This window comes from Asterias rubens, chromosome 7 (assembly GCF_902459465.1).
Source record: "Asterias rubens chromosome 7, eAstRub1.3, whole genome shotgun sequence".
NCBI classification, from domain to species: domain Eukaryota; kingdom Metazoa; phylum Echinodermata; class Asteroidea; order Forcipulatida; family Asteriidae; genus Asterias; species Asterias rubens.
The window spans coordinates 6,515,946-6,530,266 of record NC_047068.1 but is presented as its reverse complement, the minus strand read 5'-3'; the positions used below and the strand labels follow the sequence as shown (position 1 = coordinate 6,530,266).

Below are 14,321 nucleotides of genomic sequence, written 5' to 3'. Positions count from 1 at the left end.
ATGTAAAAACAAATATCCACCAATTGCGTATCAGTAGATAAATAGTTTCAAAAGACACTGATGGTTATCATGCTTTACCCGTCCGGGCCAAGCCCCCCCCCCCTTCCGTCCCCCACCCCAACCCCCAATGTTCACGTCTGAATGTAACCGCGTGTAACCAAGCTAATGTAAACTGCTCACAAAAAGTAAGGACACTTTTTTCAATCCAGTATATTTGTTATTATTTAATACTCTCTTTGTATATGGTATATATCAATGCAAAGCTGAACTGTTCCTCTTTCAAATGATACCACATTTGCAATGATTACATGTTGCTGAACTTGGCTAAACGAGTAACAATGAGGCAAAGTCACAAATCAAATGTGCCAAAATTACCGTTGTCTGTGAATGGTCAATAGGTAATGCTCATTAATCAAACCGATCAAGCTTTTTAGAACCATTAATGGTTTACACAATGTTGCACCAGTGAGCTCATCGGACACAATTTACCCTCATCTCATGAAAAACACCTTGTTTGATGGGTATTTGCAAGACGATATTCTACAGCCGATTGCAGTCCCATACTTGCAGACTCTTGGACCAAATGCCATATTTCAAGAGGACAACGCTCGCCCCCATCGAGCCCGACTGGTGACTGACTACCTGAAAAATGTTGGGGTGCACCGGATAGATTGGCCCGCTAACAGTCCAGACCTGAATCCCATGGAACATCTGTGGGACCAGCTTGGCCGCGCTGTCCGCGCAAGAACCACCAACACATCAACTGTGGCTGACCTAACCAGGTTCCAATGAAGAATGGAACGCCATCCCTCATCATCAGCGCATCACAAGACTTGTGTGCAGCATGAGAAGAAGGTGCTATAGCTTTCATCAACGCCTTCGGATCATCCACTCGTTACTGAACTTTTTGTATCAATAAAGTGTATTAAGATCAGTAAGTTGTTTAATGTTATTTCCGTCCAACGCAAAATGAAGATTGGCGTAAGCCTAAACCTCAAATGAAATGTTTTTTTTCCAAGTCCTCCTTACAATTAAAAACCGAACAGTCACATATCCGGTGGCCAGCAATTTCGTTGCTAATATTATGTGGGCCAGTCGTGTTCTTCGAAAACTGCGTGGTTTTGATATCATTTTATATTGCGTAAAACAAATATTATTAACAAGTAGGCCTATCACTGAAACCGTGGCCCAACCTTCTCGTTTTACCAATTGGTTTACAACGAATCAATCTTTATCTCGACAAAGAAATGTTTACTGATGAGATCTTCGCCATTCTAAGTAATTCTTTTATAATCTTATTTGACTTATTTCGCCTTCGTTGACTCCTTGAAGTATCAGGCCTGGTGGTGGTGGTGGTGGTGGGGGGGGGGGGGGGGGGGGGTCATGACGTTAAGTACAAAGTCTGGGAATATGTTGAGTACATGGAGAATCTATCGCTACATGTACATGATGCATTTGAGAATGCGTGTTCTTCATATAGACCATGGAGGAAGGTATCCTTCCTCCATTTGTAGACTAACTTGTAAACTCAACCATCAGAATATCAACTGATCGTGTGTACGGGGAACAGAACAGAGGCGTGGTTTGTTACTTTGGCCGTCGGCCGGCCCTGTCTGTTTCTCCCTTGTTCATAGAGTGCAAGTTGTTGCCGTGCTCCACGTGGCAAGGAGTCGAAATCAGAGATTAAATTGTCATAATTAAATGTCATAACGAGACCTTTGGTCGAGCACCTCGTGTTAACATTAATAACGAAAACATTTATTATATAACGGTGGTATATGCACGAGTTTACACAGCGTGCCGACTGGTTCCTTTGACCTTTGCAACGTTTGGTCACCGTTACTTTGTCCGTCCGTTCAGGCTTTGACCATTCGGTTTTGTGTTGAATTAATTGAAGACGGCAGACACAGCAGTGAAGAGGGTGGTAGTGTTTTATGAAGGAGAACTGATCAAGCTTGTTTTTTTCCCTATTCGACCGAGATCATTAAAAACGATTTCTTCACCTCAAACTGTTCCATCACTCAATAGTAAGGTAAGTGATGGTCTAAACTTTATTGAAGGAACACGTTGCCTTGGATCGGTCATGGAGGTAGGTCGAGTTGGTCTTTGTAAAGCGTTTGTAACCATTTGTTATAAAATACATATGACTAGAAAGATATTTTAAAAGAAGAATATAATGATCCACACAAGTATCACTCGAAATTGCGTGGTTTTCCTTTTACCTCGTCGACAAACACGTTCGGCCATTTATGGGAGTCAATTGACTCCCCCGTAAATGGCCGACGTCATTCTAAGAAACGTTGATGTCATTCTAAGAAAACTTTATTTCTTCAGGTGTGTTGATTCAGACTCGAACTATCATCATGGGAACCAAGAAGCATGATATCCTGTTCATCTGTCTTGAAGTGTTCGTTCTGCTTGCATTCATATCCAGCTTGCTAATCAGCAATTCAAATGGTGGTAACAACTCACTAGGTATGATACGGTAACTCTTTGTAATCGCTTTAAAGGAACACTTTGTCTTGGATCGGTCGAATGGTCTTTGAAAAGCGTTTGAAACCATTTGTATTTAAAAGCAAATGGTTAGATAGATAATTTTAAATTTTAGAATATTAAAAAAACTAAACTAAATATAGAGTGTGCACTTGCTACGACTATAGAAATTGCTCCATGCCTTGCTAATACTGAAGCCCCAATCCGATCAACAACCAACAGCCGAATGATCAGTTACGATGTAAGGCTGTGTCTCAATCAATGGCTTTGGCTCCAACAGAGGCCAATGCTTATGGCTGGACCCGTGGCTTTGCCGTAGCTTTCAATCATGGCTCTCCGTGGTAGCCATGACACAGCCACAGCCACATCTATGAGTACAATACTTCATGATGATGAAGGAAAGTAGCTTTGCGATGTTCATTATTGCTTCACAATGCGAAACAGTATATTTTGAACAAGTATGGCTTTTGAGTCCGGCAAACTAAAAACCACTCGAACTGGAAACGATATCTTTATGATGCTCGGAACCCTGTCCCTAAAAGGAGGATATCGAAGTAATACCCTCAACAAGGTGTGTTCGATCATCTTCCCAGGGTCGACACCGATCTGCTCCCCGGTCCGTTCGCATAGCTTTGACATCATTCCAGGGGCTCACCGAGTCAGCCCCAAGTGCCCTGTTTGTTGTGGAACGGGTCACTTGGGCTGGCCCGAGATGCATGACGTCACCACGAGATTGCGAGGGATCGTTCGATTAGCTCTTGTCAAAACAGGGGCTCACCTGAATGAGCACCGCGGGGTCGTCCCGGGGAAGCTAATCGAACGCAAATAAAATTGAACTTTCTGCCAGAATGCATCGTTCTTTTTTGTTTTATTAATAAATAATTTTGTGGTCGCCATCTTTCTCCTTGGTTCTCATTCCAGGCTGGTTCCTCAACAACGGCACCGGAAGTGTCGCCAGGCTCTACCCTACCGAGATAGCTCCTGCTGGCTGGACCCTCACGGTATGGCAAGTCATCCACATCTTCGAAGGCCTGTTCCATCTCTACGTTCTGACGTCACTGGTTAGAAGGAACGTCCAGGGACCAGTCTACCGAAACCCGGTGCTCATTACACCCGTCATGTTGCTACTGTACGGGTTCGTCGTCGCTCTCAACATTTCATGGGTGTTCGTGTATGATAGACAGTACGTGCCAGTTGCATGTGGACTCAATGCTCTCATGCCGATCGCATTATGCACACTCTTAGTTCTGCACCATCGTAAAGTTGACCAAAATGGCTTCATCATGAAACAGAATCACAAGTAAGTACCACCCATTGTGTGGCAATGGGAGATTTTAGAACGCTAGGTGGCAGCAGACTTACCAAGTAATTTTTCTATATTAATTTTGGTTTTTTACCGATACACCGATGTGTGTTAGCACTGTATACTCAGTACTTTCCCGAGTCCTGTGAAAAAATATCACAGGCATGTTACTCGGGTGGGATTCGAACCCACGACCCTTGCAATTCTAGAGCAGTGTCTTACCAACTAGACTACCGAGGTTGCCCGGCAGCTAGAGGCAGTTCGAATCCTATGTTTTTGGCAGCGGGTACCGCAACGATATAATAGATGTTAAATTTGCATCGGGGATAAAGAATATTAATTTTGGTTTTTACCCATACACCGATGTGTGTTAGCACTGTATACTCAGTAATTTTTCATTGATTACGTGGTGCATACTCAACTGATTGCCCATCCTTATGTATTTGAAGTGGGTGTTTGGTTTGGGCTCAACGAGAGACCTGTTTGGGGCTTATTTATAGTGAGTTCCCCCGTAGTATCATAACAGTGTACTTAAATTTACCTGGCTAAATTGTATTGTTTGAAAGATGTACATACTACTGCCTATATTAGTTGTTACTGTGGAAACAAAAATATAGTATGGCTAAAACTAGTATGGAATCTGTAAAGAGCCACCCGGACCTGAGAAGTCAAACTTGAGGCCCGTGAAGAGCACGTTCGAGTGTGCACTATGCACGGTTAACTAAATGTTGACTATTATGACTCGAACCCAGGCTGGTCGTTCATTGGTTGACTATTGGTCGACCATTAATTGGAACCAGCCTCATGATCTTAGTTTTTTTCTTCACTGGTCCCAATAGCCTGTTCCATGCTAACATAATGATTTAAAGCACAGTGGGGAACCGGTGACACTAAAGTAAAAACGCGGAAGGCAATGGAGTGTTGAATACCGAAGAATGTGAATGTCAGAAAATGTTGTTGTTTCTAGGTGACGTCACCACTTTGGGCTTATTTCATGCTCACGTATGACGTCTGCACGTACGTACATCTGACGTGAAAATTGTAACTTCACGTATGCTAAAAACGTGAGATTTTAACAACACAGTTTCTGATGCTCACGTTAACGTGTTTGCTCGCGTAACGTGCAGCCAAACCTCCCCATTATTTCCACACTTAACAATATTATTATTGCTTTGTATCTCCACTCAGGTGTGACCTAGTCCTCGTCCGAATCATCGTCCAGAATGGTATGGCCCTTTATGCCACATGGGTCACCATATCAACTCAGTTAACCCTCGCAACCGTCTTGACGTACTGGGGAGACGTGGAGCAGTCCATATCGTGTACAATCAGCCTCTCAATCGTCCTTGGATTGTTTCTGATCTATTCGGTCCTCGAGAACTTCGTCTGGGATAAGTACCTCCGCTACACCTATACCGTCTGGATGATCGTCATCATCGCCCTCAGCGGCATCATTGCGAGAAACTGGAACCCAGAGAAGCGTAACGCCATCTATTCGGTCGTGATCATTTCATTGGCAGCGGGGCTCTTCATTTTAAAAATCGGACTTAGCATGTGGCGCTGTTGTAAGAGGCCACTTTATACAGACAGTGTATCAGAGTCCAAAATGGATCTGGAGTTAGCTTAGAGAAGTTATGAGAGAAACATTAGTGATGATTTTTGTATAATACATTGTATTTTAAAAATTACAAATACATAGTTTACAATGTACTATTTTAAAGGTACAGCAAAAGAAAAATTTTTGTAATCTAAGAGCTTTAATAATACCTCAATAAACCTTATACCCATGACGTCATATGTGTAGGGCGCCCTTGAGAGGCCAACGTTGTTTACTGGCAAAATGCGGTAGGTTGCGCGTACAAATCGGCGTTTCAATTGTCCTCTTTATAGAGACTGCAAGCCGCTTGCGTGTTTTACACAAATCGAAACTTTAAACTTGAAAAGATTCACTTAAACAAGCGATACTTTCAAATTCTATTACAACTGAAACCATTTTTTTCTGAGAATTTTAAGTTGCTCAGTTCAAATGTTAATCAAAATTGTTTATCTCACTTAAAACCAATCAAACTTGTTGTTGGAAATTAATTTGTCGTACTTATAATAATAACGAAGTTTGGCTGCACGTTACGCGAGAAAATACTTGAGCGTGAACAAAATTGTTTCTGGGTGACATCGCCACTTTTGGCTTATTGCATGCTCACTATCACGCATGACGTCTGTGCGCACGTACGTACCTGACGTGAAATATTAGGGAGGTTTAGCTGCACGTTACGCGAGCAAAAACGTGAACGTAAAAAAATGTGTAATTTCTAGGTGACGTCACCTCTTTGGGCTTATTTCATGATCACGTTGACGTCTGCACGAACGAACCTGACGTGAGCAACGGTAATTTCACGTATGCGCAAAACGTGAGATTTTTACAACAAAATTTTCTGACGTTCACGTTCACGTAGTTGCTCGCATAACGTGCATCTAAACCTCCCTATTGTCACGTATTCTAGAAACGTGAAATTTTAACGCCACAATTTCCGGACGTTCATGTTCACGCGGAACGTGCAGGTTAACCTCCCTAAAAATAGTAGTACACATTTATATATAGCGCCAAATTCATAAAACAATGCTCCACGGCGCTTACAGATTAATTTAAAAACAAAATACCTATAGATAATCAGAATTAACAACAAGGTATACAAAGTTAGTTTAAGTTCAGCAAAAAGTAACGAGCGAAAAAGACCAGCAATTATAAAGCTATGCAATATTTTAAAATGCAAAATGAATTAGAAAACAAAGTGAGACAATTGGGTTAATTTTGTTTTGTATTAGGCGTGTTTGATAATAAAACTTCAAGGCTAATCTTTTTTCTCTGCTATTTTTATTGCCTCTTCATTTACAAAGTTGTGTGAATTTTTCGAGTTTAAAGGAACGCGTTGCCTTGGATAGGTCGAGTTAGTCTTGAAAAGCGTTTGTAACCGTTTGTTATAAAATGCATATGGTTAGACAGATATTTTGAAAGTAGAATATGATCCACACAAGCATCACTCGAAATTGCGTGGTCTTCCTTTTACCCCGTGGACTAAAACACGGTCGGCCATTTATGGGAGTCAAATGTTTGACTCCCATAAAAATTGCCGCAAAGTTCGTAAAGTAAAAGGAAAACCACGCAACTGTGGATCATTGAATTCTACTTTCAAATCATCTTTCTAACCATAATGCATTTTATAACAAACGGTTTACAAATGAATTCCTCTGTAGTTTTCAAAATAATTCAATAGTTTTTTTTCGTCAAACGCAAAACGAAGATTTGTGTAAGAAGCCTATCTCAACCTCAAATCTCATTACAATTAAAAACCGAACAACGGTACCCAATGAGGAAATTGTAAATTTCTACTGGAGCATTTCCAGGGCACCAAGGCAATGCCCAGGGATAAGATGGAGGCAATCGCTTTCGTTGGCTCCGTGAAATATAAGAAATATCAGGCCAGGAACTTGTGGAGTCTGGGGAAAAGTATGGGGAAACTGTCGCCAGATGATGCATTTGAGAGTGTGTGTTTTAAATTCAGGTATATAAATTCAACCATCGAGAACTCAACATGATAGGCCTAATCATGGAGGTCCATGTCCTAATAACGAGGAAGAAAAATTAGATCGCGTGGTTTAGTTTATTTGGCTGTCAGGCGGTTTCTCCCCTGTTCGTGGAGTGCAATTCCCTGTAAAAGTTACTGCCGTCCTCCATGATTGAACTATTAAGGAGTCCCAAATGACAGAAAGTAAAGTAACATAATTAAATGCCACATCATAAATGTCATACCACATCTTAAGGAGACCTTTGGTGAGCACATCGTATTAACAACGAAAACATTTATTACATAACAGGGGTCCTAGCTGTGCACGCGTCACAAAACGTGCCCATCTCACACTCGCAGACACGGTCCGGTGGGTCTTTTGTCCTTTGACCTCAGCAACCTTTGGTCACTGGTTTACTTCGCAGGTTCGTTCATGACTAGGTATTGGATTGAATTATTTAAAGAAAACATAAACAGCAGTGATGGTTGTGTTATGAAGGACAACTGAATATTTCATTTCGACGAGATTAGTAACAAAGCGGTTCTCACCTCAAATTTTACCACCAGTGAGGTAAGTGATGGTCAAATTTTTGTACATGCACAGTTACAGGGCCAGGGGTGGTTTTCATAAAGAGTTTTAAGAGTAGGCTTGTCTAGCCTTGCTCAAGGCAGTCGCATTATTCACTCCGAAAAGACGCCGCTGTAAACCCACCCGTATACACTGTGCTTAGCGTGTGTGATCACACCGCACGACCCAACTGTATACACACTGTCACATCGCTCAACGCCCACTGTAGGACTACTGTGCACAAATCATCCGCACTCGTACCAATATCCATAATTTGCGGTAACTATTAAGCAACATTTAAGTAATATTTTCTGTTCAAAGCGGCTCTGTGAAAGAAGACCCTTGTCCTATGTCCCACTGGTCTCATCTGTTTATTTTTGCTTAGCACGGATTTGTTAAGCAAACTTTTCTAATCGGACCATAGAAAACGGTTTAGCTGTGTAGCTCTCAGAAATTGGTTCTGAGCACAGTCTGTGTGAGCTTTTCGCTGTGGGTTATGTTTTTTATGTGGCTCATTGGTTCTGTGTTACCGTCCGTGATGGACCACAACAATGGAAACAATATTGATCTCTATTATATAATTGAAAACAGAGAACTTTGACCTATGAACAAGTGTATACTTCTAGCTGGACACAAACAGTTCAATTTTTTTGTGGTTGAGAAAATGTCCCACTGAACTAAAAAAAAGTTCAGTTACGGAACCTTTGTGTGCCAAAGTACGACATTGAATTATGAAACGGAACCCTTTCAATTTTTACGTAAAGGAAATTAAATGGCCTTGAACTTACCATTGCTGGATTTTGTTTAATGTAATTTCAGGGTATATCCAAAAGTATACTGCTCACGTGTGCAGCCTATCTTATAAAGGTAAGTTCTTTTCGAAAACTGACGGTTTTTAAAACAATTTCGACTAAGATAATCTTTGTTTTAACACGTTGCATTAAGTCCTAACTGATTAAAGACTACTTGATCTAAAGAGTTTGAACTTGATGCTTTTTTACAAACTCACAATATCATCGTCATCATGCTGTCGTCAACAGTTTGACGAAGCACTCCATTCTCTTTTCCGTTTAGACGGCCTTGCTAGGAATAGTCCAAGTTGCCGTGCTTGTATATATTTGGAGTTCGTCTGTCCATATTTTCTTCTGTCTTCCGCTCTTCTTCTTTCTTTCTTTCTCCACCTGTTGTCATGCCTTCTTGATTAAGTGTCTTGCACATCTCCATTCCATTTCTTGTATCTCTTCCGGCCATATAACTCGGTCTAATGCAGCCGTCACCACATCTTCTCTTCTGTCTTCCACTTCTTTCTTCTTTCCATTTCTAGGTTGCCGTTCAGTAAATCTCTTGGTCCATCTGTTGCCATGTCATCTTGATAAGTGCCCTACCCATCTCCATTTTATTCCTTTATCTTTTCCGGTCACATAGAACACAGTCGCGTTGCAGCCGCTATACCTTCACCCGAGAGCCAATATTTTAGATGGCTTTAGAAGAACCTATGTATACATGAATGGTTCACATCGGTGGTACAATTAATCTATGACCCTCCTATATTGAATCTTGACTCTTCAACTTGTGTAGGCCTTCTCTCCTAAAAACATTGCTGCTGTCCGGAGAGTGTTGGTTGCAAAATTCCATTTTGGTTCTGTGACTAAGCTGTCATCATCTTATCAGTTGTTGTATTGTCAGAGAGAGAAATTTGAAGCTCCATCCCTCTTATAGCTGGCAGTGCTTCTCTCTGGAACCCATGCAGATTTGTTGCAGTGACTGCAATATAAAGTAACTCTATGAAGTCAAGCCAAACTAGTAACACCTTTACATTCAGAGATAGATTTGTAAGCATTGATGTATTTTTACAAAAACGTTATTTCTTCTCAGGTGTGTTGATTCAGATTCAAGTTATCACCATGGGAACCAAGAAGCATGATGTCATGTTCATCTGTCTCGCCGTGCTAGTTATGCTTGAATTCATTTTCTGCTTATTGATCAATGCCTTGGCTGGTATTGGTGGCTCTTCACTAGGTATGATACAGTAACTCTTTATAATCACTTTTAAAGGCACTGGGCACTATTGGTAATTACTCAAACAATTTGTTAGCATAGAATAGTACTTGGTAACAATTACAAAACGTGCCCAACAGTGCCTTAAATCCAAAAAGAAGCTATTGAAAATAACAAAGAAGAAGAAGCACAACAACTGTGATGAACAAAAACTAGATGTAAAGTGCTCTACTGGCTCTGACTGTTGGAATCGCTACGACTGAAGACAGCTTTGCCCGGCCCGTTTTCAGTCTTGGTGGTCCGTATAGCCAATACACGGCCACAGCCGGTTAAGTCCAATAATCATGACCAATGTGACGATGAAGGTCAGTGAAGGTTAGTGAAACTGCTAGCTCCACAATTTAAGAAAGTATGTATTCGTTGAAAATATGGCTTTTAATTCGGCTTATTTCGATCGATGCAAACTAGATACCACCCGCACAGGAATAGATATCGAGCTGATACTGAGGACGCTGTTTTCTGCCTAAAAAAGTAATGCAACCTTTCGATGTATCTTGTTTAATAAGTTTTATTAATGGTCGACATCTTTCTCCCTGGTCCCCGTTTACAGGTTGGTTCCTCAACAGCACCGGAGACATCTCCGATTACTATTACATAGAGATAACTCCCGCTGGCTGGACATTCACCATATGGGCTTTCATCTACACCTACCAAGCCCTGTTTCTTCTTTACGTTCTGACGTCACTGTGTAGAAGGAACGCGAAGGGACCAGTCTACCGCAACCACGTTCTCATCACACCCGTCATGCTGGTTATGTACGCATTCAACCTCGCTCTCAACGTTACGTGGTTGTTCCTGTTTGATCGACAACACATGGCGATTGCCGTTGTAGTCAGTTCCTTGTTGCCGACCACCCTGTGGATAATGCTCTTTATCAACCATCGTAAAGTTGATCAAAATGGCTTCAGCATGAAACACAGTCACAAGTAAGTCCCGCCAGTTTTGTGGCATTTCTGTGTTTAACATAGTGTGGTATCCCCAAAGAGCCACCCAGACCTTTGATGACAACTTTGTGCTCGTCGTCATTGGATCTTTGTTCTTTCATTGCTCCGTATATATTTAGCCACGGTTTAAACAAATATATGTGTTCAATGTTTGACATTGAAGTACAGTTATACTGTTTTGACAGAACTCAATACGCCTACAGACAACTATTAAGTTTGCCCACAATTTGTTTTGGCGCAGCCCATATTTTAAGCAATCCGGTAACTGCTGCTGGAGAAAGCTCACCAAGTGCTTTACCTGTGATTAATTTTATGTTTTCTAGTGTAAAGGCTTGTCAAATGTTTGTGTTGGTACCACTGTTTGCTCGGGAAAAAATAGTTGGCATGGTTACGATCGGTACTCTTTACGCTTGGCAACATACATACACGCCTCATTTACTCAGAATAGTATACTTACTACTAGAATTAACGGATAATACATTGTAACTAATGGCTCATTAAATTCTCGTACAATAGGATAATTTGTCACCAATTTAAAACTTGTGTTAGTATTTTGCGTGTAACGCCAAGTAAGCACAGTCAACCATCCTTATATGAAAAGCACTGTTATGATTAGAGGTTCTGCTTAAAATGAGTACATTCTAAAGTCCCAAATCTCATTTCTGCTTAGTGCTTCTTTGTTTTGCTGTCCTCTTATAACCAAATTCCTGATATAAAGAGGTTCTGCTTATAAAGTGTGCATTTTCAGGTCCCGAATCTCATTTCTGCTTTGTGTTATAAAAACGTAATTTGGCCAGTCCCAGCAATCTAGTTTTTCGGAGTAAACTGTAAATGAGTAGGCTATGGAGTCAGTTGCGGAGAAGAGGTTCACCGGGAACAGGTCAAGCTCGGTTCGAGCAAAACCCGATCAAGCCTGACTGCCTTTGTTAGGTCATGCACAAATATAAATCAAATTGGTATTACTTTAACAACATTGTTTTGTCTCCACTCAGGTGTGACTTGTTCCTTGTTCGGGCCATCGTCCAGAATGGTCTCGCCTTTTATGCCACGTGGGTCACCATCGCCACTCTGTTGAACCTCACCATCGTGATGACGTACTGGGGAGACTTGGAACAGTCTGTAGCCTGCACAATCAGCCTCTCAATCCTTCTTGTAGAGGTGCTTATTTACTCGGTCCTTGAGAACATCGTCTGGGATAAGTACCTCCGCTACACCTACAGTGTCTGGGTGGTGGTCATCTTCGCCCTCAGCGGCAGCATTGCGAGGAACTGGGACCCAGAGCAGCGAAACTCCATCTACTCAGCCGTGCTCATTTCCTTAGCAGCGGTGCTGTTTGTTTTAAAGATCGGACTTAGCATGTGGCGCTGTTGTAAGAGGCCACTTTACACAAACAAAGTGTCATCAGAGTCCAAAATGGAGCTTGCTTTGGCTTAGACAATAAGTATGGAGAATGAAAAAAAGACTTTTAAAAACGATTTTTTGCTTATACAAAACTTTGTATTATTAACAATAACCTGTATCTATTTGAAAAGGTACCAACTTGAAAGATACACAAAAATGCGTTAAAATTTGTAATAAGTTTTAGACCTTGAAATCTTACGATTGGTTTCAGTCGACCTATGCCCATGACGTCATTTGAGTAGGGCGCCCTCTAGACCAATGGTTGTTTATTGGCCGATGATGTGTGCTGTGCGTAAACGTTTTCATTGTCTTTTCCATGAATCACCATAGATTCCTCGCTTTACGCAAAAAGCTACATGTATGTCTAGCACGCCCTTTTACGCAAAAAGTACAGCTTTCGTCCAATGATTTGCATATACATTAATTTTGTATACATTTACCTCAGTGATTGCGGCAGTTTATTTTCCCTCGTGGGGGCGTGTTTGAGCGTGTGTCATCATAAGCAAACGTTTATTGACTGAAGCATTGTTTCGCCTCTAAGATGGCGGCTTGATGAATTGCTAATCTAATAATTTTCACTTCAGTTAAAAATATTCAAGCTTTTGTAAATTTGTCGATACTTTAATTAACAAAAATTAAGAATTTGTTTGTGTGTAACATTTCACATATATTTTATAATTAAACTTAATGTATAAATTAATACTGACGGTTTTTTCTCTTTTCTATGTTGTTATTAATTTTACATTAGAATGAACAGCTGATGCAGGAAATACAATAATTATATACCTTCCTGGTTGATGATGCTTTGGGTTGCAATTTGGTTACTACATGGGCCTGGGGTCTGGTGTTCTGAAAAGGGGCGGGTCAAGCGTCCAGCCCCTCTCTCTAAAGTATGCATTTCCTAAAAACAAAAATCGTTTGAAGGTCATATGAAACGCAAAAACAAAAGTCTTCCAAAATGATATGTGTATAAAACTCTCATAGAACACACAAAGTGCCACCGTAACATTTAAGGGGATAATGGATGCACTCATCTAGGGTGTGCCCGGCCTATTTGGAACTACATGCGTGTTAATTTTATGTCACGCCCTTTTATGCTCTTTCCGCGTCATTTACGACATTGTTTGTGTTCACATAGAAAAATAGTTTTAAAAACATTGAAATAACCATAACGCTTATCAAAAAAGTAACATGACTCTTATAATTTTTAACACCTTGTCCAAATTTATATTGGGGTGGAGCATTTAAAGGGACACGTTTCCTTGGATCGGTTGAGTTGGGCTTTGAAAAGCAATCGTAACCGTTTGTTATAAAATGCTTATGGTAAAAAGATGTTGTAAAAGTAGAATACAATGATCCACACAAACATGCCTCCAAATTGCACGGTTTGTCTTTACGTCGCGAACAAACACGATCGACCATTTGGTGGAGTCAAAATGTCGACTCACATAATGGCCGACCGTGTTAGTTTACAAAGTAACAGGAAAACCACGCAATTTCGAGGCAAATTTGTATTCTACTTTTAAAATATCTTTCCAATCATATGCATTTTATAACAAACGGTTACAAACGCTTTTTATAGACCAACTCGACCGATCCAAGGCAACGTGTTCCTTTAATAATATATAGGGGAAAACGTGCCCAATTGAATTCCGTGACCCCCCCCCCACCCGTACCCTCCACGTGCCCCTCGAGTCACTCCACTGAATGCTACTTCCCACAGTTATTTACAGTTCTCTAAAATTTCAAGTTTTTTTTTCGTCAAACGCCAAAGAAAGATATTGTGTATCCTATAAACCTCAAATCGGATGAACTTTGGCATAGTCCCTTTACAAACACTACAGTCACATCGAATCCCCAGTGTGGCCATTTCAACTGCTAAATTACACCGTCTCATTTCATTGGTTAATAACTAATTCATTTCAATCCATACTGGAACATTGTGGTCACTAATTATTTTATAATCTTTATTTGAATTGAACATTGTAATC

General features: G+C 40.8%; 2 protein-coding genes across 2 annotated transcripts; both read left to right on the top strand.

Moving 5' to 3' along the window:
- Nucleotides 1-2,363: 2,363 nt before the first annotated feature.
- On the top strand, nucleotides 2,364-5,423 carry LOC117292365. Its single transcript, XM_033774390.1, has 3 exons — nucleotides 2,364-2,475; nucleotides 3,415-3,793; nucleotides 4,985-5,423. Exons 1-3 carry the CDS (start codon nucleotides 2,364-2,366, stop codon nucleotides 5,421-5,423), a joined length of 930 nt encoding a protein of 309 aa, XP_033630281.1.
- Nucleotides 5,424-7,761: 2,338 nt separating this feature from the next.
- On the top strand, nucleotides 7,762-12,989 carry LOC117292842. Its single transcript, XM_033775009.1, has 5 exons — nucleotides 7,762-7,930; nucleotides 8,747-8,794; nucleotides 9,803-9,946; nucleotides 10,536-10,911; nucleotides 11,922-12,989. The coding sequence occupies exons 3-5, from the start codon at nucleotides 9,832-9,834 to the stop codon at nucleotides 12,361-12,363; spliced, it is 933 nt and encodes a 310-aa protein (XP_033630900.1). The 5' UTR covers nucleotides 7,762-7,930; nucleotides 8,747-8,794; nucleotides 9,803-9,831; the 3' UTR covers nucleotides 12,364-12,989.
- The last annotated feature ends 1,332 nt before the right edge of the window (nucleotides 12,990-14,321 follow it).